The sequence below is a fragment of the Scyliorhinus canicula genome, chromosome 1, assembly GCF_902713615.1.
Source record: "Scyliorhinus canicula chromosome 1, sScyCan1.1, whole genome shotgun sequence".
NCBI lineage: Eukaryota > Metazoa > Chordata > Chondrichthyes > Carcharhiniformes > Scyliorhinidae > Scyliorhinus > Scyliorhinus canicula.
Genome location: NC_052146.1, coordinates 310,466,977 through 310,492,332, shown reverse-complemented (window position 1 = coordinate 310,492,332; position 25,356 = coordinate 310,466,977). Strand labels below are relative to the sequence as shown.

At 52.7% G+C, this 25,356-nt stretch overlaps 1 protein-coding gene across 1 annotated transcript in view; it reads left to right on the top strand.

Annotated features, from left to right (window-relative positions):
* Positions 1 to 24,941, top strand: part of LOC119976782 — a 44,103-nt gene extending 19,162 nt beyond the window's left edge. The window contains exons 2-5 of the mRNA XM_038817562.1: positions 1,767 to 1,836; positions 11,028 to 11,085; positions 18,978 to 19,483; positions 24,468 to 24,941. Of these exons, the coding sequence (XP_038673490.1) occupies positions 1,767 to 1,836; positions 11,028 to 11,085; positions 18,978 to 19,483; positions 24,468 to 24,488 (655 nt within the window). The 3' untranslated portion in view covers positions 24,489 to 24,941. The remainder of the gene's footprint in view (positions 1 to 1,766; positions 1,837 to 11,027; positions 11,086 to 18,977; positions 19,484 to 24,467) is intronic.
* Positions 24,942 to 25,356: the final 415 nt, after the last annotated feature.

Below are 25,356 nucleotides of genomic sequence, written 5' to 3'. Positions count from 1 at the left end.
TGTGTCGGTGTGTGTGTGTCGGTGTGTGTCGGTGTGTGTGTGTCGGTGTGTGTCGGTGTGTGTGTGTATATGTGCTGCACTGTCTGTGTTTGTTGTCCCCAATCCAAATTGGAGCCTCAGTTTCAGCACTGGCCTGAAAACTGCAATAACCTGAGACACCAGAAGAGGGCAATAAAGTGATGAGAAAACTTTGCAAAGAGCTGTGATTAGAACAGGATTAACAGAATAATGATTGGGTCAGAGAACTATAATTTACTATATTCTTTATTCGTGTCACAAATACACTGACACTGCAATGAAACTGACCTCAGAATGTCAGATCAAATGGCCTCTTTCTTGCCTTTTAGTGACCAATGCTGACCTCCGCACGGACTGAGAATCAAACCAAGAATCCACTATCCAGTCGGAATTCACACCACACAAACCACATTCAGGGAAGGGTGCTTCTCTGATTGGAGGGCTGTGACTAGTGGCTTTCCGCAGGGATCAGTGCTGGGACCTTTGCTGTTCGTAGTATATATAAATGATTTGGAGGAAAATGTAACTGGTCTGATTAGTAAGTTTGCGGACGACACAAAGGTTGGTGGAATTGTGGATAGCAAAGAGGACTGTCAGAGGATTCAGCAGGATTTAGATAGTTTGGAGGCTTGGGAGGAGAGATGGCAGATGGAGTTCAATCTGGATAAATGTGAGGTAATGCATTTTAGAAGGTCTAACACAGGTGGCAAATATACAGTAAATGGCAGAACCCTTCAGAGTATTGGCATGCAGAGAGATCTAGGTGTACAGGTCCACAGGTCACTGAAAGGGGCAACACAGGTGGAGAAGGTGGTTAAGAAGGCATACGGCATGCTTGCCTTCATTGGCCGGGGCATTGAGTATAAGGATTGGCAAGTCATGTTGCAGCTGTATAGAACCTTAGTTAGGCCACACTTGGAGTATAGTGTTCAATTCTGGTCGCCACACTACCAGAAGGGTGTGGAGGCTTTAGAGAGGGTGCAGAAGAGATTTACCAGGATGTTGCCTGGTATGGAGGGCATTAGCTATGAGGAGCGGTTGAATAAACTCAGATTGTTCTCACTGGAAACGACGGAGGTTGAGGGGCGACCTGATAGAGGTCTACAAAATTATGAGGGGCACAGACAGAGTGGATAGTCAGAGGCTTTTCCCCAGGGTGGAAGAGTCAATTCCCAAGGGTCATAGGTTTAAAGTGCGAGGGGCAAAGTTTAGACGGGCAAAGTTTGCAAGACAGTTTTTTTACACAGAGGGTTGTGGGTGCCTGGAACTCGCTGCTGGAGGAGGTGGTGGAAGCAGGGACGATAGTGACATTTAAGGGGCAAATTTGACAAATACATGAATAGGATGGCAATAGAGGGATACGGACCCAGGAAGTGTAGAAGATTTTAGTTTAGACGGCAGCATGGTCGGCACAGGCTTGGAGGGCCGAAGGGCCTGTTCCTATGCTGTACTTTTCTTTGTTCTTTGTTGCTCTAAACCAGGGGCTGGTTTAGCTCACAAGGCTAAATCGCTGGCTTTTAAAGCAGGCCAGCAGCACGGTTCGATTCCCGTACCAGCCTCCCTGGACAGGCGCCGGAATGTGGCGACTAGGGGCTTTTCACAGTAACTACATTGAAGCCTACTCGTGACAATAAGCGATTTTCATTTCATTTTCATTTTCTTTGCACCCACTTATTTTTGTGTGGCGTTGAGACAGAGGATGAACGGAGATCAGGGATTTTCTAATATGTTATTTCCTCTTCCTGCAGGAAGACTGTCCAATTCTCGACAGAGAGTAACTACGTAGATTCGAAACGTGACTCGCAACTCCTGAGTATTGTAAGTTGAGGAAAGAAGGAATGAGACGGTTGAAGTTGGGCATGGTGGGGGTGGGGGAGGGGGGGGGGGAAGCTGTGGGGGGGGGGGGGGGGGGTGGAAGGGGAGAAGAGTTATCCTGACATTCCTCCCACTCTGCTGGCGGATGTGTGCTGAAGATTCCCGTTTTCCCATGGAAGTGAGATCTCTGCCCAAGCGAAGCAGCACTGGGCACAGAGAGCAGGGAGCACGGGGCGTGCTGTGAGAGAGCAGAACCCGACACACAGCCAGGGTCCTCACCGGAGTCGGGGGTGTTGCTGAGTTTGGTGAGTGAGGGGGTTTAAGGGTTTATTTCTCTCTGAAGTGTCGCGTTTTTCTCTGCAACATAGCAATTGGCTAAAAGTAACTCCTTAACTTAAGAGAAGTTACATTTGTCGAACTTTAAATAGAGATTACAGACTCCTTGAGAGGACCTGCCGTTGGTTAATTAGATAACTATTAACTCGATAACTATCTTAAACTAATTTTCAGAGCTTGAATTGTTTTTAAGAAAGTATAAAAATAGGAATTGCTGAATGTTTCTTGTCTGCACTGAGCCCAAAATAGCAAGACAAGAGGGTGTCTGTATGCCCTCCTGCCTGTCTGTCTGCCTGTCTGTCTGTCACTCTGCCTGCCTGTCTGTCTGTCTGTCTGCCTGTCTGTCACTCGCCTGCCTGTCTGTCTGTCTGCCTGTCTGTCTGCCTGTCTGTCTGCCTGTCTGCCTGTCACTCTGTCTGTCTGTATGTCTGCCTGTCTGTCTGCCTGCCTGTCTGTCACTCTGCCTGTCTGCCTGTCTGCCTGTCTGCCTGTCACTCAGTCTGTCTGTCTGTCTGTCTGTCTGCCTGTCTGTCTGGCTGTCTGCCTGTATGTCTGTCTGTCTGTCTGCCTGTCTGCCTGCCTGCCTGTCTGTCGGTCTGCCTGTCTGTCTGTCTGCCTGTCTGTCTGTCTGTCACTCTGCCTGCCTGCCTGTCTGGCTGTCTGCCTGTCACTCTGCCTGCCTGTCTGTCTGCCTGTCTGTCTGCCTGTCTGTCTGTCTGCCTGTCTGTCTGTCACTCTGCCTGTCTGCCTGTCTGTCTGTCTGCCTGTCACTCAGTCTGTCTGTCTGTCTGTCTGTCTGCCTGTCTGTCTGTCTGTCTGCCTGTCTGTCTGTCTGCCTGTCTGTCTGCCTGTCTGTCTGCCTGTCTGTCTGCCTGTCTGTCTGCCTGTCTGTCTGTCACTCTATCTGCCTGTCTGTCACTCTGCCTGTCTGTCACTCTGCCTGTCTGTCACTCTGCCTGCCCTCCTTCCTGTCTGCCTGTCACTCTGCCTGTCTGTCACTCTGTCTGTCTGCCTGTTTGTCTGTCACTTTGCCTGCCTGTCTGCCTGTCTGTCTGCCTGCCTGTCTGTCTGTCTGCCTGTCTGCCTGTCACTCTGTCTGTCTGTCTGCCTGTCTGTCTGTCACTCTGCCTGTCTGTCTGCCTGTCTGCCTGTCTGTCTGTCACTCTGCCTGTCCGTCTGTCTGCCTGTCTGTCTGCCTGTCTGTCTGTCACTCTATCTGCCTGTCACTCTGCCTGTCTGTCACTCTGCCTGCCCTCCTGCCTGTCTACCTGTCACTCTGCCTGTCTGCCTGTTTGTCTGTCACTCTGCCTGCCTGTCTGTCTGTCTGTAACTCTGCCTGCCTGTCTGTCTGCCTGCCCTCCTGCCTGTCTGTCTGCCTGCCCTCCTGTCTGTCTGTCTGTCTGTCTGCCTGTCTGTCACTCTGCCTGCCTGTCTGTGTGCCTGTCTGTCTGTCTGCCTGCCTGTCTGCCTGTCTTACACTCTGCCTGCCTTCCTGTCTGTCTGTCTGCCTGTTTGTCTGCCTGACTGTCACTCTGCCTGCCTGCCTTCCTGTCTGTCTGTCTGACTGCCTGCCTGTCTGCCTGTCTGTCTGCCTGTCTATCTCTCACTCTGCCTTCCTGTCTGTCTGTCTGCCTGTCTGTCTGCCTGTTTGTCTGCCTGTCTGTCTGCCTGTTTGTTTGCCTGCCTGTCTGCCTGTTTGTCTGCCTGTCTGTCTGCCTGTCTGCCTGCCTGTTTGTCTGTCTGCCTGTCTGTCTGCCTGCCTGTTTGTTTGCCTGCCTGTCTGCCTGTTTGTCTGCCTGGCTGTCTGGCTGTCTGTCACTCTGCCTGTCTGCATGTCTGTCTGTCTGCCTGTTTGTCTGCCTGTCTGTCTGTCTGCCTGTCTGTCCGTCTGTCACTCTGCCTGCCTGTCTGTCTGTCTGACACTCTGCCTGCCTTCCTGTCTGTCTGTCTGCCTGTTTGTCTGCCTGTCTGTCACTCTGCCTGCTTGCCTTCCTGTCTGTCTGTCTGCCTGCCTGCCTGTCTGTCTGCCTGTCTGCCTGTCTGTCTGTCTGTCTGCCTGTCTGTCTCTCACTCTGCCTGCCTGTCTGTCTGTCTGTCACTCTGCCTGCCTGCCTTCCTGTCTGTCTGTCTGTCTGCCTGTTTGTCTGCCTGTCTGTCTGCCTGTTTGTCTGCCTATCTGTCTGCCTGTCTGTCTGCCTGTTTGTCTGCCTGTCTGTCTGCCTGTCTGCCTGCCTGTCTGCCTGTCTGCCTGTCTGCCTGTCTGTCTGTCTGTCACTCTGCCTGTTTGACAGACACACGGCTTGTTCCCCAGGTGTGGTATTACAATTATGGACACGTAGGTTTTTAATCACAAAACAATGTTTATTCCATGAATTCAACTTAACCTTCTTAAATAAACATTGGATCACTTTACACTCCTTTCTTAAAATAATACAACACTAAATAATTCCTCACAATGTTCCTTCAAACCTCTAAAAGACTGAACATCTTTAAACAGAAACACATCAGGTTAAAGACATTACTATTATGAGTTTAAATCACCCAAATGATTCAGAGATAGTCTTTCCTGGCAGAGATCACAGCAGATCCAGCTCACTGCAAACACAGACACACCCAAGCTCTTTTCCTCAAATCTGGCTTTCTCCTTTCAAACAGCTCACAGCAACCCAGCCAGGCACTTTTCAGCTGCTCTCTCTTAAACTGAAAACTAAACACTGCAAAATGGCTGAGCTAAAAAACCCAGCTCCACCCACACTCTGACATCACTTCAGTAATATGCGCTGCTCTATTTCTTAAAGGTACATTTCTTAAACATCCATTTCTTAAAGGTACTCTCACATGACACTACCTGTCACTCTGCCTGCCTGTCTGTCTGTCAGCCTGCTTGTCTGTCTGTCTGTCTCCCTGTCTGCCTGCCTGCCTGTCTGCCCGTCTGTCTGCTTGCCTGCCTGTCTGCCTGTCTTCCCCCTGTCTGCCTGTCTGCCTGTCTGCCTGTCTTCCCCCTGTCTGCCTGTCAGACTGTCTGCCTACCCGTCTTTCTACCTGTCTGCCTCCTGCCAGTCTGCCTGCTCTGTGTCTGCCTCCTGCCAGTCTGTCTGCCCTGTGTCTGCCTCCTGCCTGTCTGTCTGCCCTGTGTCTGCCTCCTGCCAGTCTGTCTGCCCTGTGTCTGCCTCCTGCCAGTCTGTCTGCCCTGTGCCTGCCCCCTGCCAGTCTGTCTGTTGGTAGCAGCAGCACACTGCATTCGATCCTCACCACATCTGTTCTAAGTTTCTATGGTTTGAGGAACGTGAACTCAGAGTTAATGAGCTGGAGACGGAGCTGCCGACACTGAGACACATCAGGGAGGTTGAGCTGCCGACACTGAGACACATCAGGGAGGCTGCGGACACTGAGACACATCAGGGAGGCTGCGGACACTGAGACACATCAGGGAGGCTGAGCTGCCGACACTGAGACACATCAGGGAGGCTGCGGACACTGAGACACATCAGGGAGGCTGCGGACACTGAGACACATCAGGGAGGCTGAGCTGCCGACACTGACACACATCAGGGAGGCTGCGGACACTGAGACACATCAGGGTGGCTGCGGACACTGAGACACATCAGGGAGGCTGCGGACACTGAGACACATCAGGGAGGCTGAGCTGCCGACACTGAGACACATCAGGGAGGCTGCGGACACTGAGACACATCAGGGAGGCTGCGGACACTGAGACACATCAGGGAGGCTGCGGACACTGAGACACATCAGGGAGGCTGAGCTGCCGACACTGAGACACATCAGGGAGGCTGCGGACAATGAGACACATCAGGGAGGCTGCGGACACTGAGACACATCAGGGAGGCTGCGGACACTGAGACACATCAGGGAGGCTGCGGACACTGAGACACATCAGGGAGGCTGAGCTGCCGACACTGAGACACATCAGGGAGGCTGAGCTGCGACACTGACACACATCAGGGAGGCTGCGGACACTGAGACACATCAGGGAGGCTGAGCTGCCGACACTGAGACACATCAGGGAGGCTGCGGACACTGAGACACATCAGGGAGGCTGCGGACACTGAGACACATCAGGGAGGCTGCGGACACTGAGACACATCAGGGAGGCTGAGCTGCCGACACTGAGACACATCAGGGAGGCTGCGGACACTGAGACACATCAGGGAGGCTGCGGACACTGAGACACATCAGGGAGGCTGCGGATACTGAGACACATCAGGGAGGCTGAGCTGCCGACACTGAGACACATCAGGGAGGCTGCGGACACTGAGACACATCAGGGAGGCTGAGCTGCCGACACTGAGACACATCAGGGAGGCTGCGGACACTGAGACACATCAGGGAGGCTGAGCTGCCGACACTGAGACACATCAGGGAGGCTGCGGACACTGAGACACATCAGGGAGGCTGCGGACACTGAGACACATCAGGGAGGCTGCGGACACTGAGACACATCAGGGAGGCTGAGCTGCCGACACTGAGACACATCAGGGAGGCTGCGGACACTGAGACACATCAGGGAGGCTGAGCTGCCGACACTGAGACACATCAGGGAGGCTGAGCTGCCGACACTGAGACACATCAGGGAGGCTGAGCTGCCGACACTGAGACACATCAGGGAGGCTGAGCTGCCGACACTGAGACACATCAGGGAGGCTGCGGACACTGAGACACATCAGGGAGGCTGCGGACACTGAGACACATCAGGGAGGCTGCGGACACTGAGACACATCAGGGAGGCTGCGGACACTGAGACACATCAGGGAGGCTGAGCTGCCGACACTGAGACACATCAGGGAGGCTGAGCTGCCGACACTGAGACACATCAGGGAGGCTGCGGACACTGAGACACATCAGGGAGGCTGCGGACACTGAGACACATCAGGGAGGCTGAGCTGCCGACACTGAGACACATCAGGGAGGCTGAGCTGCAGACACTGAGGCACATCAGGGAGGCTGATCATTGCCGGGATGGTTGTTATGGAAGGCAATCACATTCCTTCAGTTAGTGCGATCTGATTTGGTCAGTGGCCAGGTACAGGAGGGTATGATAATGAAGCAGACAGGTAGTAGGATGTAGAAAGTGGGAGTGGAGGAGTCTCAGCAGCTGTGACTGAGCAACAGGTTTCAGGTTCTTGCAGCTCATAGGGACCAGAGCGAGGACCATAGTGTGGGTGAACAGACCGAACGTGGCCACATGGCTGACGAGGGAAGTCAAGGACAGCATAAAAGCAAAAGAAAAAGCAGACAAAGTGGCGAGGATTAGTGGGAAGCCAGAGGATTGAAAAGCCTTTAAAAGCGAGCAGAGGGCAACTGAACAAGCAATAAGGGGGGAGGAGGTGAGTGCAAGCCAGCTAGTAATATAAAACAAGATTAAAAAGAAGATAGAAGGAATTTTTTTTCAATATATAAATGGTAAGAGAGAGGCAAAAATAGAAATTGGACCACTGGAAAATGAGGCTGAAGAAGTAATAATAGGAAAGAAAGAAATGGCAGAGGAACTGAATAGTTACTTTGCATCAGATTTCATGGTGGGAGACACCAGTGGGATGTCAGAGCTCCAGGAGAATCAGGGGGCAGAGGTGAGTGTCGTGGCCATCGCTAAGGAGAAGGTTCTGGGGAAACTGAAAGGTCTGAAGGTCAATATATCACCTGTACCGGATGGACCACACCCCAGGATTCTAAAAGAGATAGCTGAGGAGATTGTGGAGGCATTGCTGATGATCTTTCAGGAATCAATGGAGGCAGGAAGGGTCCCAAAGGACGGGAAAGTGGCTAATGTAACACCCCTGTTTAAGAAGGGAGGGAGGCAGAAGATGGGAAATTATAGGCCAGTTAGCCTGACTTCAGTCATTGGTAAGATTTTAGAGTCTGTTATTAAAGATGAAATCGCGGAGTACTTGGAAGTGCATGGTAAAATAGGACTGAGTCAGCACGGCTTCGTCAAAGGGAGGTCATTTCTCAGAAATCTGTTGGAGTTCTTTGAGGAGGTAACAAGGAAGTCAGATAAAGGAGAACCAGTGGACATGATTTATTTAGATTTCCAGAAAGCCTTTGACAAGCTGCCGCATAGGAGACTGTTAAATAAGTTAAGAGCCCATGGTGTTCAGGGTAAGATCCTGGTATGGATAGAGGATTGGCTGACTGGCAGAAGGCAGACGGGGGGATAAAGGCGTCTTTTTCAGGATGGCAGCCGGTGACTAGTGGTGTGCCTCAGGGGTCTGTGCTGGGACCACAACTTTTCACAATATACATTACTGATCTGGAAGAAGGAACTGAAGGCACTGTTGCTAAGTTTGCAGATGATACAAAGATCTGTAGAGGGACAGGTAGTATTGAGGAAGCAAGGGGGGCTGCAGAAGGATTTGGACAGGCTGGGAGAGTGGGCAAAGAAGTGGCAAATGGAATACAATGTGGAAAAGTGTGAGGTTATGCACTTTGGAAGGAGAAATGGAGGACAGACTATTTTCTAAATGGAAAAATGCTTAGGAATCAAGGGTGGAATTCTCTGACCCCCCGGGGGGTCGGAGAATGGCCCGGGGCCGGCGTAAATCCCGCCCCCGCCGTGGCCGGAATTCTCCGCCACCCGGGAATCGGCGGGGACGGGAATCGCGCCGGTCGGCGGGCCCCCCACGGCGATTCTCCGGCCCACGATGGGCCGAAGTCCCGCCGCTGTCAGTCCTCTCCCACCGACGTGGTTTAAGCCACTTCTGGTGCCGGTGGGAGCAGGCGGCGGGAGCGGGCCCCGGGGGTCCTGGGGGGGGGGGGGGGGGGCGCAGGGCGATCGGACCCCAGGGGGTGCCCCCCACTGTGGCCTGGCCCGCGATCGGGGCCCACCGATCGGCGAGCGGGCCTGTGCCGTGGGGGCACTCTTTTTCTTCCGCTGCCGCCACGGCCTCCACCATGGCAGAGGCGGAAGAGACCCCCTCCACCGCGCATGCGCCAGGGTGACGTCAGCGGCCGCTGACACTCCGGCGCATGCGCAGACTCACGCCAGCCGGAGAAGGCCTTTCGGCCAGCCGTGTTGCCGGCTGGCGGGGCGCCAAAGGCCGTTCGCGTCGGTCAGCGGGGCGCCAACCACTCTGGCGTGGGCCTAGCACTTTGGGGAGGCCCGACGGTGGAGTGGTTCTTGCCACTCCGGTACGCCGGGATCCCCCGTCCCTCCGGGTAGGGGAGAATCCTGGCCCAAGATCCCAAAGGGACTTGGGAGGCATTGTTCACGATTCTCTTAAGGTTAATGTGCAGGTTCAGTTGGCAGTTAGGAAGGCAAATGCAATGTTAGCATTCATGTCGAGAGGGCGAGAATACAAGACCAGGGATGAACTCCTGAGGCAGTATAAGGCTCTGGTCAGACCCCATTTGGAGTATTGTGAGCAGTTTTGGGCCCCGTATCTAAGGAAGGATGTGCTGGGGCCTTGGAAAGTGTCCAGAGGAGGTTCACAAGAATGATCCCTGGAATGAAGAGCTTGTCGTACGAAGAATGGTTGAGGACTCTGGGTCTGTCCTCATTGGAGTTTAGAAGGATGAGGAGGGATCTTATTGAAACTTACAGGATACTGCGAGGCCTGGATAGAGTGGACAAGGAGAGGATGTTTCCACTTGTAGGAAAAACTAGAACCAGAGGACTCAGACTAAAGGGACGATCCTTTAAAACAGAGATGAGGAGGAATTTCTTCAACCAGAGGATGGTGAATTTGTGGAACTCTTTGCCGCAGAAGGCTGTGGAGACACTGAGTGTCTTTAAGACAGAGAGAGATAGGTTCTTGATCAATGTGGGGATCAGGGGTTATGGGGAGGAGGCAGTTGAATGGGGATGAGAAAATATCAGCCATGATTGAATGGCGGAGCAGACACGATGGGCTGAGTGACCTAATTCTGCTCCTATGTCTTATGGCCTTATACTGTCCGGACCTCAGATGACATTATCTGCAGGAGACACACAGAACAGTTACTGGCTGGGAAAATACATCCACGAGAATTGGTGGCTAAAAGAGAATTCAGGTTCATCCTTTAAAGCCAGGAGTTTCCGACGAGCGGATGGCGCTGAGGAAGTCAGCCCCTCACTCCTCTGCCCAGACACAGAGACAACCTCCAGTTCCCATGCCAACGCCGGTTAAAGCAACCACAGCTGACGTCAGCAAGAAGACGAAGACACCAGAGTTTTGCCATTGACCATTCGGAGAGTGACGCCAAAATTTACAGCAGTGACTAACCGACTGACTATTGTTCATGTTGGACAGTTTTGGGAACGTTCAAATGAAGGGGGGGGGGGGAGAGGGAATAGAACATAGAACACACAGTGCAGAAGGAGGTCATTCAGCCCATCGAGTCTGCACCGACCCATTTAAGCCCTGACTTGAAATGAAATGAAAATCGCTTATTGTCACGAGTAGGCTTCAATGAAGTTATTGTGAAAAGCCCCTAGTCGCCACATTCCGACGCCTGTTTGGGGAGGCTGGTACAGGAATCGAACCATGCTGCTGGCCTGCCTTGGCCTGCTTTCAAAGCCAGCGATTTAACCCAGTGTGCTAAACCAGCCCCTAACCCCACCCTATCTAACTTCCACCCTATTCCCGTAACCCAGTAACCCCTCCTAACCTTTTTGGACACTAAGGACAATTTAGCATGGCCAATCCACCTAACCTGCACATCTTTGGACTGTGAGTTGAAAGCGGAGCACCCGGAGGAAACCCACGCACACACGGGGAGAACGTGCAGACTCCGCACAGACAGTGAGGACTGTATTTGCACCTTTTGCTCATTGTGGAGCCTGGCTGCAGGAATGTAGACAAGTGATGTAATGCGAATTACATTCATTGTGAATAATCAGAAACTCTGTCCTCTTTCTCCAGACCCAATTTGAAGATCCCAAACATCCAAACAGCGTGTCCAATGCAGCAAAACAAGAAGGTAAGACATAATCCAGATACCAATGGAAAGCCTGCTCTATAGTAAGTATGAGACACGGTGAGTGTGTGTCACGATGAGTGCGTGTCATGGTGAGGGTGTGACACTGTAAGTGTGTGTCACGGTATGTGTGTGACATTGTGAGGGTGTGTCACAGTGAGTGTGTGACACAGTGAAGGTGTGACATGGTGAGTGTGTGTCACGGTGAGTGTGTGACATTGTGAGGGTGTGACACGGTGTGTGTGTGACATTGTGAGGGTGTGACACGGTGTGTGTGAAACTGTGAGTGTGTGTCACAGTGAGTGTGTGACACAGTGAGTGTGTGACACAGTGAAGGTGTGACATGGTGAGTGTGTGTCACGGTGAGTGTGTGACATTGTGAGGGTGTGACACGGTGTGTGTGTGACATTGTGAGGGTGTGACACGGTGTGTGTGAAACTGTGAGTGTGTGTCACAGTGAGTGTGTGACACAGTGAGTGTGTGACACAGTGAAGGTGTGACATGGTGAGTGTGTGTCACGGTGAGTGTGTGTCACACTGAGTGTGTGACATGGTGAGTATGCGACATGGCTAGTGTGCTCCACAGTGAGGGTGCGTCATGGTGAGTGTGACATGGCGAGTTTGTGATATGGCGAGTGTGTGTCACGGAGAGGATGTGTCACGGTGAGTGTGACACGGTGAGTGTGACACGGTGAGTGTGACACGATGAGTGACATGGTGAGTGTGTGTCACGGAGAGGATGAAATGAAAAATGAAATGAAAATTGCTTATTGTCACAAGTAGGCTTCAATTAAGTTACTGTGAAAAGCCCCTAGTCGCCACATTCCGGCGCCTGTTCGGGGAGGCTGGTACGGGAATTGAACCGTGCTGCTGGCCTGCCTGGGTCAGCTTTCAAAGCCAGCGATTTAGCTCTGTGAGTCACAGTGAGGGTGTGACATGGTGAGTGTGTGACATGGTGAGGGTGTGACATGGTGAGTGTGTGACATGGTGAGCGTGTAACACGGTGAGGGTGTGATACGGTGAGTGTGTGACACAGTGAGGGTGTGACCCAGTGAGGGTGTGTCACGGTCAGTGTGTGACACAATGAGGGTGTGACCCAGTGAGGGTGAGACATGGTGAGGGTGAAACATGGTGAGGGTGTGACACGGTGAGTGTGTGACACAGGCAGGTGTGACATGGTGAGTGTGTGTCATGGTGAGTGTGTGACATGGTGAGTGTGTGTCATGGTGAGTGTGTGACATGGTGAGTGTGTGTCATGGTGAGTGTGTGACACAGGGAGTGTGTGTCCCAGTGGGGGGGGTGTCACGGTGAGTGTTTGACACAGTGAGGGTTTTCTCTCAGTGAGTGTGTGATACAGTGAGGGTGTGACCCAGTGAGTGTGTGACTCGGTGAGTGTGTGTCATGATGAGTGTGTGTCACGGTGAGGGTGTGACACTAAGTGTGTGTCACGGTGTGTGTGTGGCATGTTGAGTGTGTGACATGTTGAGTTTGTGACACGGTGAGTGTGTGACACAGTGAGTGTGTGTCACGGTGAGTGTGTGACACGGTGAGTGTGTGACACGGTGAGTGTGCGTCACGGTGAGTGTGTGACACAGTGAAGGTGTGACACAGTGAGGGGGTGACATGGTGAGGTAGCGACACAGTTGGTGGTGACACGGTGAGTCGTGACATGGTGAGTGTGCGACATGGTGAGTGTGCGACATGGTGAGAGTGTGTCACAGTGAGTGTGTGTCATGGTGAGGGTGTGACACAGTGAGTGTGTGTCACGGTGAGCGTGTGATATGGCGAGTGTGATCCATAGTGATGGTGCGCCACGGTGAGTGTGACATGGTGAGTTTGTGATATGGCGAGTGTGCTCCACAGTGAGGGTGCGTCACGGTGAGTGTGATATGGCGAGTGTGTGTCACTGAGAGGATGTGTCACAGTGAGTGTGTGACTCGGTGAGTGTGACACGGTGAGTGTGACACGTGTGTGACACGGAGAGGATGTGTCACGGAGAGGATGTGTCACGGTGAGTGTGACACGGTGAGTGTGACACGGTGTGTGACATGGTGAGTGTGTGTCACGGAGAGGATGAAATGAAAAATGAATGAAAATCGCTTATTGTCACGAGTCGGCTTCAATGAAGTTACTGTGAAAAGCCCCTAGTCGCCACATTCCGGCACCTGTTCGGGGAGGCTGGTACGGGAATCGAACCGTGCTGCTGGCCTGCCTGGGTCTGCTTTAAAAGGCAGCGATTTAGCTCTGTGAGTCACAGTGAGTGTGTGACTCAGTGAGTGGAGACACAGTGAGGATGCGTCACGGTGAGTGTGATATGGCGAGTGTGTGCCACGGAGAGGATGTGTCACGGTGAGTGTGTGACATGGTGAGGGTGTGACACGGTGAGTGTGTGACATGGTGAGGGTGTGACACAGTGAGTGTGTGACATGGTGAGGGTGTGACATGGTGAGGGTGTGACATGGTGAGGGTGTGACATGGTGAGGGTGTGACATGGTGAGGGTGTGACATGGTGAGTGTGTGTCATGGTGAGTGTGCGACATGGTGAGGGTGCGACATGGTGAGGGTGTGACACGGTGAGTGTGCGACACAGTGAGGGTGTGACACAGTGAGGGTGTGACATGGTGAGTGTGTGACACGGTGAGTGTGTGTCATGGTGAGGGTGTGACACGGTGAGTGTGTGACACGGTGAGTGTGCAACACGGTGAGGGTGTGACACGGTGAGGGTGCGACATGGTGAGTGTGTGACACAGTGAGTGTGCAACACGGTGAGGGTGTGACATGGTGAGGGTGTGTCATGGTGAGTGTGCGACATGGTGAGGGTGTGACACAGTGAGGGTGTGACATGGTGAGGGTGTGACACAGTGAGGGTGTGACACAGTGAGGGTGCGACACAGTGAGGGTGTGACACAGTGAGGGTGTGACACAGTGAGTGTGTGACACAGTGAGTGTGCAACACGGTGAGGGTGTGACACGTTGAGGGTGTGACACAGTGAGGGTGTGACACGGTGAGGGTGTGACACAGTGAGGGTGTGACACAGTGAGGGTGTGACATGGTGAGGGTGTGACACGGTGAGGGTGTGACACAGTGAGGGTGTGACACAGTGAGGGTGTGACACGGTGAGTGTGCGTCACGGTGAGTGTGTGACACAGTGAAGGTGTGACACAGTGAGGGGGTGACATGGTGAGGTAGCGACACAGTTGGTGGTGACACGGTGAGTCGTGACATGGTGAGTGTGCGACATGGTGAGTGTGCGACATGGTGAGAGTGTGTCACAGTGAGTGTGTGTCATGGTGAGGGTGTGACACAGTGAGTGTGTGTCACGGTGAGCGTGTGATATGGCGAGTGTGATCCATAGTGATGGTGCGCCACGGTGAGTGTGACATGGTGAGTTTGTGATATGGCGAGTGTGCTCCACAGTGAGGGTGCGTCACGGTGAGTGTGATATGGCGAGTGTGTGTCACTGAGAGGATGTGTCACAGTGAGTGTGTGACTCGGTGAGTGTGACACGGTGAGTGTGACACGTGTGTGACACGGAGAGGATGTGTCACGGAGAGGATGTGTCACGGTGAGTGTGACACGGTGAGTGTGACACGGTGTGTGACATGGTGAGTGTGTGTCACGGAGAGGATGAAATGAAAAATGAATGAAAATCGCTTATTGTCACGAGTCGGCTTCAATGAAGTTACTGTGAAAAGCCCCTAGTCGCCACATTCCGGCACCTGTTCGGGGAGGCTGGTACGGGAATCGAACCGTGCTGCTGGCCTGCCTGGGTCTGCTTTAAAAGCCAGCGATTTAGCTCTGTGAGTCACAGTGAGTGTGTGACTCAGTGAGTGGAGACACAGTGAGGATGCGTCACGGTGAGTGTGATATGGCGAGTGTGTGCCACGGAGAGGATGTGTCACAGTGAGTGTGTGACATGGTGAGGGTGTGACACGGTGAGTGTGTGACATGGTGAGGGTGTGACACAGTGAGTGTGTGACATGGTGAGGGTGTGACACAGTGAGGGTGTGACACAGTGAGGGTGTGACACAGTGAGGGTGTGACACAGTGAGGGTGTGACATGGTGAGTGTGTGTCATGGTGAGTGTGCGACATGGTGAGGGTGCGACATGGTGAGGGTGTGACACGGTGAGTGTGCGACATGGTGAGGGTGTGACATGGTGAGGGTGTGTCATGGTGAGTGTGTGACACAGTGAGTGTGTGACATGGTGAGGGTGTGACACGGTGAGTGTGTGACATGGTGAGTGTGCAACACGGTGAGGGTGTGACACGGTGAGGGTGCGACACGGTGAGTGTGTGACATGGTGAGTGTGCAACACGGTGAGGGTGTGACATGGTGAGGGTGTGTCATGGTGAGTGTGCGACATGGTGAGGGTGTGACATGGTGAGGGTGTGACATGGTGAGGGTGTGACACAGTGAGGGTGTGACACAGTGAGGGTGCGACACAGTGAGGGTGTGACACAGTGAGGGTGTGACACAGTGAGTGTGTGACACAGTGAGTGTGCAACACGGTGAGGGTGTGACACGTTGAGGGTGTGACACAGTGAGGGTGTGACACGGTGAGGGTGTGACACAGTGAGGGTGTGACACAGTGAGGGTGTGACATGGTGAGGGTGTGACACGGTGAGGGTGTGACACAGTGAGGGTGTGACACAGTGAGGGTGTGACACGGTGAGTGTGTGACACAGTGAGGGTGCGACACAGTGAGTGTGCAACACGGTGAGGGTGTGACACGGTGAGGGTGTGACACGGTGAGGGTGTGACACGGTGAGGGTGTGACACAGTGAGGGTGTGACATGGTGAGGGTGTGACATGGTGAGGGTGTGACATGGTGAGGGTGTGACATGGTGAGGGTGTGACACGGTGAGGGTGTGACATGGTGAGGGTGTGACACAGTGAGGGTGTGACACAGTGAGGGTGTGACACAGTGAGGGTGTGACACGGTGAGGGTGCGACACAGTGAGGGTGTGACACGGTGAGGGTGTGACACAGTGAGGGTGTGACACAGTGAGGGTGTGACATGGTGAGGGTGTGACATGGTGAGGGTGTGACACGGTGAGGGTGTGACATGGTGAGGGTGTGACATGGTGAGGGTGTGACACGGTGAGGGTGTGACACGGTGAGGGTGCGACATGGTGAGGGTGTGACATGGTGAGGGTGTGACACGGTGAGGGTGTGTCATGGTGAGGGTGTGACATGGTGAGTGTGTGACATGGTGAGGGTGTGTCATGGTGAGGGTGTGACACAGTGAGTATGTGACACAGTGAGTATGTGACACAGTGAGGGTGTGACACGGTGAGGGTGTGACACGGTGAGGGTGTGACACAGTGAGGGTGTGACATGGTGAGTATGTGACACAGTGAGTGTGTGTAACGGTCAATGTCTGACATGGTGGGTGTGTGACACTGTCAATGGCTGACACGATGAGTGTGTGAAATGGTGAAGGAGTGACACGGTCAGTGTCTGACACGATGAGTGTGTGAAGCGGTGAGTGTGTTACACGGTGATGGGGTGATGTGGTGAGGGGTTGGTGTGGGTTAGCTATGAGGAGCGGTTGAATAAACTTGGTTTGTTCTCACTGTAACAACGGAGGTTGAGGGGCGGCCTGATAGAGGTCTGCAAAATTATGAGGGGCATAGACAGAGTGGACAGTGGGGCTTTTTCCCTGGGTAGAGGGGTCAATTACTAGGGGTGTCATGGTGAAGAGGTGCCATGGTGAGGGGTTGGCGTGGTGAGGGGGTGTCATGGTGAGGGGTTGGTGTGGTGAGGGGGTGCCATGGTGAGGGGTTGGCGTGGTGAGGGGGTGTCATGGTGAGGGGGTGTCATGGTGAGGGGGTGTCATGGTGAGGGGGTGTCATGGTGAGGGGGTGTCATGGTGAGGGGGTGTCATGGTGAGGGGGTGTCATGGTGAGGGGGTGTCATGGTGAGGGGATGTCATGGTGAGGGGTTGGTGTGGTGAGGGGTTGGTGTGGTGAGGGGGTGCCGTGGTGAAGGGGTGCCATGGTGAGGGGTTGGCGTGGTGAGGGGGTGCCATGGTGAGGAGGTGCCATGGTGAGGGGTTGGTGTGGTGAGGGGGTGCCATGGTGAGGGGGTGCCGTGGTGAGGGGGTGCCATGGTGAGGGGGTGCCATGGTGAGGGGGTGCCGTGGTGAGGGGGTGCCATGGTGAGGGGGTGCCGTGGTGAGGGGTTGGCGTGGTGAGGGGTTGCCGTGGTGAGGGGGTGTCATGGTGAGGGGTTGCCGTGGTGAAGGGGTTGGCGTGATGAGGGGTTGGCGTGGTGTAGGGGTGCCGTGGTGAAGGGGTGCCGTGGTGAGAGGTGGGCGGGTGACGGGGTGCCATGGTGAGGAGTTGGCATTGTGAGGGGCTGGCAGGTGAGGGGTTGGTGGTTGAGAGGTTGGCGTGGTGAGGGGGTGCGGTGGTGAAGGGGTGCGGTGGTGAGGGGTTGGTGTGGTGAGGGGTTGGCGTGGTGAGGGGGTGCGGTGGGTGACCCCTCACCAAGGCACCCCCTCACCACACCAACCCCTCACCACGCCAACCCCTCACCACATCCCTCACCACATCATCCGCTCGCCACCACACCCCTCACCCATCAAACCCTCTGCTCTGTCATTCTCTCCCTGGTTTGCACTGTGCTCTGTCATTCTTAGAACATAGAACATAGAACAGTACAGCACAGAACAGGCCCTTCGGCCCTCGATGTTGTGCCGAGCCATGATCACCCTACTCAAACCCACATATCCACCCTATACCCGCAACCCAACAACGCTCCCCCTTAACCTTACTTTTTAGGACTCTACGGGCAATTTAGCATGTCCAATCCACCTAACCCGCACATCTTTGGACTGTGGGAGGAACCCGGAGCACCCGGAGGAAACCCACGCACACACGGGGAGGACGTGCAGACTCCACACAGACAGTGACCCAGTCAGGAATCGAACCTGGGACCCTGGAGCTGTGAAGCATTTATGCTAACCACCATGCTACCATGCTGCCCTGGTATTCTCTCCCTGGTTTGCTCTGTGCTCTGTCATTCTCTCCCTGGTCCGCTCTGTGCTCTGTCATTCTCTCCCTGGTCCGCTCTGTGCTCTGTCATTCTCTCCCTGGTCCGCTCTGTGCTCTGTCATTCTCTCCCTGGTCCGCTCTGTGCTCTGTCATTCTCTCCCTGGTCCGCTCTGTGCTCTGTCATTCTCTCCCTGGTCCGCTCTGTGCTCTGTCATTCTCTCCCTGGTTTGCACTGTCCTCCCTGTGTCTTGTTCCAGTGTAAAAACAGACAGATTTATTCTGATGTTTGCAGAAGTTGCTTCACAGACAGAATCAGTGAACAGCTGGTTGCATTTTCAAAACTCAGGCTTCACCCTTGCTGGATTGCGAGTTCCAGACCGACTACTCTGAACTCTTTGTCACCGAAATTAAAGACAGTTTCAAATGATTTAATTGAAGAGGCCGGGGGCGATCTCCCCGATGTCCTGTTTCCAATTAACCCCCCCCCCCCCCCCCCCCCCAAACCGACATCACTCAACACAGGCTGTTTATGACAATGCTCTCTGTGGGAGCTTGCTGTGTATAGATTGGCCGCTGCGTTTCCTGCTGCGTTTATACCTCAGAAGTCGGTTCTTGTCTGTGAAGGGCTTTGGGATGTCATGAGGTTTGGGACCCTGGGCGTGATTGTCCGTTCCGCCAGCCCCGTTTCTCCGATTCCCCGTCCCGGCTGCTGGCCAATGGGGTTTCCCATTGTGGCCACCCCCACCCCACGGGCTTGGGAGCATTGCCGGCGAAGCGGACGATCCCGTCGACGGAGAATCCCGCTAGTCTTTCTTTCAATGACTGTCTGTCTGTATAAGGATGTGACACACTGCTGTTTATTTCACATTTGCCCTCACTCCCACACCCGCACAGGTGCCCCAGGATCACGGAAAGTGAGTTGGCAGAATGACATGCACGTGGCTGGCACACAAGACGACGGAGACGGCCCATCTCAACACAGCAGAGCCCTGCCACAGATTCCCAATGCCCCTGTCAGGAAGGAGCACTCCAACGCGATGGGCGATCCTGTGTACCAGACAGCGAAGGAACTGGCAGCTGCCACCGACACGCAACTCGGAGAGGACCCCATCGAACCGCCTTATGCAGCTTCAAACCAGTTCAGCCTGCAAACGCCCACGGTGGAGTTGATCATTGAGGATGACGTTGGCAAGGGGGAGGCAGGCGCCCAGTCGGAGAAAATGCCACCCGTCTACGCCAGAATCAGCAAGAAACCAAAGGACATCTCCCCACGGGATCTTCCTCTCCCTCCGTCAGCTCTGGAGGAGGTGCAGTATGAGCAGGAGCCGCCGCCCATCCCTGAGAAATGTTTCCCTGATGATGATGATGACGTTGTGCTCAGTGAGTCGTCCGACACCAAGGTCAGAATTCAATCGCAAGGAGCTGTATGTGTTCTCATCTCAAAAACCCAGGGTTTGAAATGAAATGAAATGAAAATCGCTTATTGTCACAAGTCGGCTTCAAATTAAGTTACTGTGAAAAGCCCCTAGTCACCACATTCCGGCGCATGTTCGGGGAGGCTGATACGGGAATTGAACTGTGCTTCTGGCCTGTCTTGGTCTGCTTTCAAAGCCAGTGATTTAGCCCAGTGTGCTAAACCTGCCCCTCAGGTTTTTCCTTTACCACTCTTTCCCATTCCCTTTCCCACATTTTCCTCTCCCCCATTTTTCTTCAACGCTCCTCCCTGCAGCAAATTCCTCATTCCCTTTCCTCAGTAAATCCCCACTCTCACCCTGTCAGCATCTCTGGAGTCAGTGTAGAGGGAGCTTTACTCTGTATCTAACCCCGTGCTGTACCTGTCCTGGGAGCGTTTGATGGGGACAGTGTAGAGGGAGCTTTACTCTGTATCTAACCCCGTGCTGTACCTGTCCTGGGAGTGTTTGATGGGGACAGTGCAGAGGGAGCTTTACTCTCTATCTAACCCCATGCTGTACCTGTCCTGGGAGTATTTGATGGGGACAGTGTAGAGGGAGCTTTACTCTGTATCTAACTCCGTGCTGTACCTGTCCTGGGAGTGTTTGATGGGGGCAGTGTAGAGGGAGCTTTACTCTGTATCTAACTCCGTGCTGTACCTGTCCTGTCAGCATCTCTGGAGTCAGTGTAGAGTGAGCTTTACTGTGTGTCTAACCCCGTGTTGTACCTGTCCTGGGAGTGTTTGATGGGGACAGTGTAGAGGGAGATTTACTCTCTATCTAACCCCATGCTGTCCCTGTCCTGGGAGTATTTGATGGGGACAGTGTAGAGGGAGCTTTACTCTGTATCTAACTCCGTGCTGTACCTGTCCTGGGAGTGTTTGATGGGGGCAGTGCAGAGGGAGCTTTACTCTGTATCTAACCCTGTGCTGTACCTGTCCTGGGAATGTTTGATGGGGACAGTGTAGAGGGAGCTTTACTCTGTATCTAACCCCATGCTGTACCTGTCCTGGGAGTGTTTGATGGGGACAGTGTAGAGGGAGCTTTACTCTGTATCGAACCACGTGCTGTACCTGTCCTGGGAGGGTTTGATGGGGTCAGTGTAGAGGACGCTTTACTCTGTATCTAACCCCGTGCTGTACCTGTCCTGGGAGTGTTTGATGGGGACAGTGTAGAGGGAGCTTTACTCTGTATCTAATCCCGTGCTGTGCCTGTCCTGGGAGTGTTTGATGGGGACAGTGTAGAGGGAGCTTTACTGTGTGTCTAACCCCGTGCTGTACCTATCCTGGGAGTGTTTGATGGGGACAGTGTAGAGGGAGCTTTACTCTGTATCTAACCTCGTGCTGTACCTGTCCTGGGAGTGTTTGACGGGGACAATGTAGAGGGAGCTTTACTCTGTATCTAACCCCGTGCTTTACCTATCCTGGGCGTGTTTGATGGGGACAGTGTAGAGGGAGCTTTACTCTGTATCTAACCCCGTGCTGTCCCTGTCCTGGGTGTGTTTGATGGGGACAGTGTAGAGGGGGCTTTACTCTGTTTCTAACCCCATGCTGTACCTGTCCTGGGAGTGTTTGATGGGGACAGTGTAAAGGGAGCTTTACTCTGTATCTAACCCCGTGCTGTACCTGTCCTGGGAGTGTTTGATGGGGACAGTGTAGTGGGAGCTTTACTCTGTATCTAACTCCGTGCTGTATCTGTCCTGGTGTGTTTGATGGGGACAGTGTAGAGGGAGCTTTACTCTGTATCTAACCCCGTGCTGTACCTGTCCTGGGAGTGTTTGATGGGGACAGTGTAGAGGGAGCTTTACTCTGTATCTAACCCCGTGCTGTACCTGTCCTGGGAGTGTTTGATGGGGACAGTGTAGAGCGAGCTTTACTCTGTATCTAACCCCGTGCTGTACCTGTCCTGGGAGTGTTTGATGGGGACAGTGTAGAGGGAGCATTACTCTGTATCTAACCTCGTGCTGTACCTGTCCTGGGAGTGTTTGACGGGGACAGAATAAAGAACAGAAAACCTTTCTAAATGGTAAAATGCTGAAGCAGTTGATGAGGAAAGAGTTGGAGTCCAGATACATAACTCATTAAAATGTAGTGCATGTATTCAGAACATAATCAATATGGGAATTGTAACACAGGGTTTTATTTGTGAAGGACACTGATGCATAGAAAGATAGAAATAAGTATCAGGAGTTGACCATTCAGCCCTGTGAATCTGCTGAAGTATTCAACATGACCATGGCTGATCCTGTCAAAGCCATATTCCCGCTTTCTCCCCACCCCCATTAGTGGCATTAAATCTAAAGCATTGAATATATTCTGGACTGGGCCTCCACAAACTCACTGGTCGAGAATTCCACTCATTCACCACCGTCTGAGTGAAGGAATGTTTTACTCTCTCAGTCAATACAGGTGGACAGACGTCATGTTTCACCTGTACAAAGCTCTGGTGAACCACATCGCACGTTTTGTGAACAGTTGTGGGCTCCGCACCCTCGGAATGATACACTCGTCTCAGAGGGAGCTCAGCATGGATTCCCTAGCACCATATCCGAATTCGAAGGATTAAGCTAAGAGGGGAGTTTAAACAGACTAAAATGGTCTTAAAATAGAGTCGTTGGGTCATTTTAGAATGATATGTGATGATATTGTTTTCAAGATGTTAAGGGGGACAGATAGGACAGATAGAGAGTATTTATCCGTGCTGGGAATCTTGGGCTTGGGGACAGAGTTCGAGCTGGACCTCTCAGAAGAGGACGCCCTCCTTCACCCAGAGCTTGAAAGTCTCCTTCACCCAAATGGCAATAATTGCTGGATCCATTCTTCATTTTAAAACTGAGATTGACGGATTTTTGTTAACTCCATGGATTAAGGAATATGGGGCTGGGTTCTCCGTTTCAGTGGCTAAGTGCCGGCGGCAGTGGAGCATGTGCGGTCTTTTATGACCAAAAAATCTGCGTCAAGCCCTCACCGATTCCAGTGCCGGTGAGGGGCTGGCACCGGCCTGGGCGAAACTCCCAGCTCCCACGGCGAAAGCGGCCAGAGAACGGCCACGTCCCAGGCAGCGCATGAACATAAGAACATAAGAACTAGGAGCAGGAGTCGGCCATCTGGCCCCTCGAGCCTGCTCCGCCATTCAATTAGATCATGGCTGATCTTTTGTGGACTCAGCTCCACTTTCCGGCCCGAACACCATAACCCTTAATCCCTTTATTCTTCAAAAAACTATCTATCTTTACCTTAAAAACATTTAATGAAGGAGCCTCAACTGCTTCACTGGGCAAGGAATTCCATAGATTCACAACCCTTTGGGTGAAGAAGTTCCTCCTAAACTCAGTCCCAAATCTACTTCCCCTTATTTGAGTCTATGCCCCCTAGTTCTGCTTTCACCCGCCAGTGGAAACAACCTGCCCGCATTTATCCTATTTATCCCCTCCATAATTTTATATGTTTCTATAAGATCCCCCCCACATCCTTCTCAATTCCAACGAGTACAGTCCCAGTCTACTCAACCTCTCCTCGTAATCCAACCCCTTCAGCTCTGGGATTAACCTAGTGAATCTCCTCTGCACACGCTGCAGTGCCAGTTCGTCCTTTCTCAAGTAAGGAGACCAAAACTGAACACAAAAGTCCAGGTGTGGCCTCACTAACACCTTATACAATTGCAGCATAACCTCCCTAGTCTTAAACTCCATCCCTCTAGCAATGAAGGACAAAATTCCATTTGCCTTCTTAATCACCTGTTGCACCTGTAAACCAACTTTCTGTGACTCATGCACTAGCACACCCAGGTCTCTCTGCACAGCGGCATGCTTTAATATTTTATCATTTAAATAATAATCCCGTTTGCTGTTATTCCTACCAAAATGGATAACCTCACATTTGTCAACATTGTATTCCATCTGCCAGACTCTAGCCCATTCACTTAACCTCTCCAAATTCCTCTGCAGACTTCCAGTATCCTCTGCACTTTTTGCTTTACCTCTCATCTTAGTGTCATCTGCAAACTTGGACACATTGCCCTTGGTCCCCAACTCCAAATCATCTATGTAAATTGTGAACAATTGTGGGCCCAACACTGATCCCTGAGGGACACCACTAGCTACTGATTGCCAACCAGAGAAACACCCATTAATCCCCACTCTTTGCTTTCTATTGATTAACCAATCCTCTATCCATGCTACGACTTTACCCTTAATGCCATGCATCTTTATCTTATGCAGCAACCTTTTGTGTGGCACCTTGTCAAAGGCTTTCTGGAAATCCAGATATACCACATCCATTGGCTCCCCGTTATCTGCTGCACTGGTAATGTCCTCAAAAAATTCCACTAAATTAGTTAGGCACGACCTGCCCCTTATGTGCCGGGCTGATGACCTGCAGCGGTCACGCTGTACAACATGGTGCCAACCGTGCGCGGACCCGGCCCGCAATCCATGGCCCCACAGCCCACCCCCTGGCCAATCCCCACCAGTTCCCCCAACCCTCGCGGAACCCCACCCCCGGTCAGCGGCACGGATTGCTGCCGAGTCTGTCGGCTCTGGACACAGTCTGCAGCAGCTACCCCGGGTTCCCTCATGACTGAGACCACATGTGTCCCACGGCGTTGGCATCCCAGCCCATCGAGGGGGGAGCATCGCGGGTGGGTCGGCCGATGATGCGCCAACACCGGTGCAATGACGCCATTTCCGAGGGGCGGAGCATGGCTGACCGGATTCAACCCGGCGCTGGCCCCGATTCCGGCGTTGGGCAACGGAGAGTCCATCCATGGACCCATAGGTCACAGGTTATCCATGGTCTTTTTGAATGAGAGAACAGGCTCAGTCGGTAGGATAACCATCTCCTCTTGTTCCTACATTCCAGTGCTGTATGAATAATGTCTCAGTAATGTTAATAGCTGCCTGCACTGCTGTACATTGTCCATTCTCGTTTTTCAGACAGACGGAATGAGCATGTGATGGAGCCGGCAAGGATAGTTCGGTGTTTCCTGATTCCGACATCAGTGAGGGGGAGCAGTCCTGTGGGACTGTGGGGGAGTCTGTGTGATGCTGAGACAGATGCCTGCTTTTCATCAATGCTTCAGGATTGGATGGAATTTACTGAACGGTCTGCACCAAACAGCATCACCAACCGATTTGACTCCTGTCTCCCAAACGTTCCACAGGAAACACGGCCAATGTGTCCCTCGTGCCTTTCCCAGTCCTCGCTCCACATGGAACACACACACAGAAAGAGCAAGTTTAAACCGTGCGAACCAGATCATTGCGTCTTCACAGAAGGACTGGTGTTCCTGCAATCTGCTTCATGCAGATTCTCTGCGTGAGATGTTGCCATTTTCATAGAAGGATTTCTTGCCCCAGTTTTCTCCACGAGGTTTCATGCATATCATTAAACTGAGAGTGTATAATTTCTTTAAACAATCTAATTTATTCAACCCTCTGAATGAGGATATCGTTGCTCAGGGTAATACTGCAATTACTTCACTTGTACAGCCCTTGTAGATGTCAAAGGGTCTTCAGTTTTCACAGTTGATTGCTGTGCAGTTATTTTTAATAATAATAATAATCTTTCTTCATGTCACAAGTAGGCTTTCATTAACACTGCAATTAAGTTACACAGAAAATTCCAGAGTCGCCAAATTCCAGTTTGGGTACACAGAGTTCGAATTCAGAATGTCCAATTCACCTAACAGCACGTCTTTCGGGACTTCTGGGAGGAAACGGGGAGGACGTGCAGACTCCGCACAGGCAGTGACCCAAGCCGGGAATCGAACCTGGGACCCTGGTGCTGTGAAGCAACAGTGCTAACCACTGAGTTACCATGGAT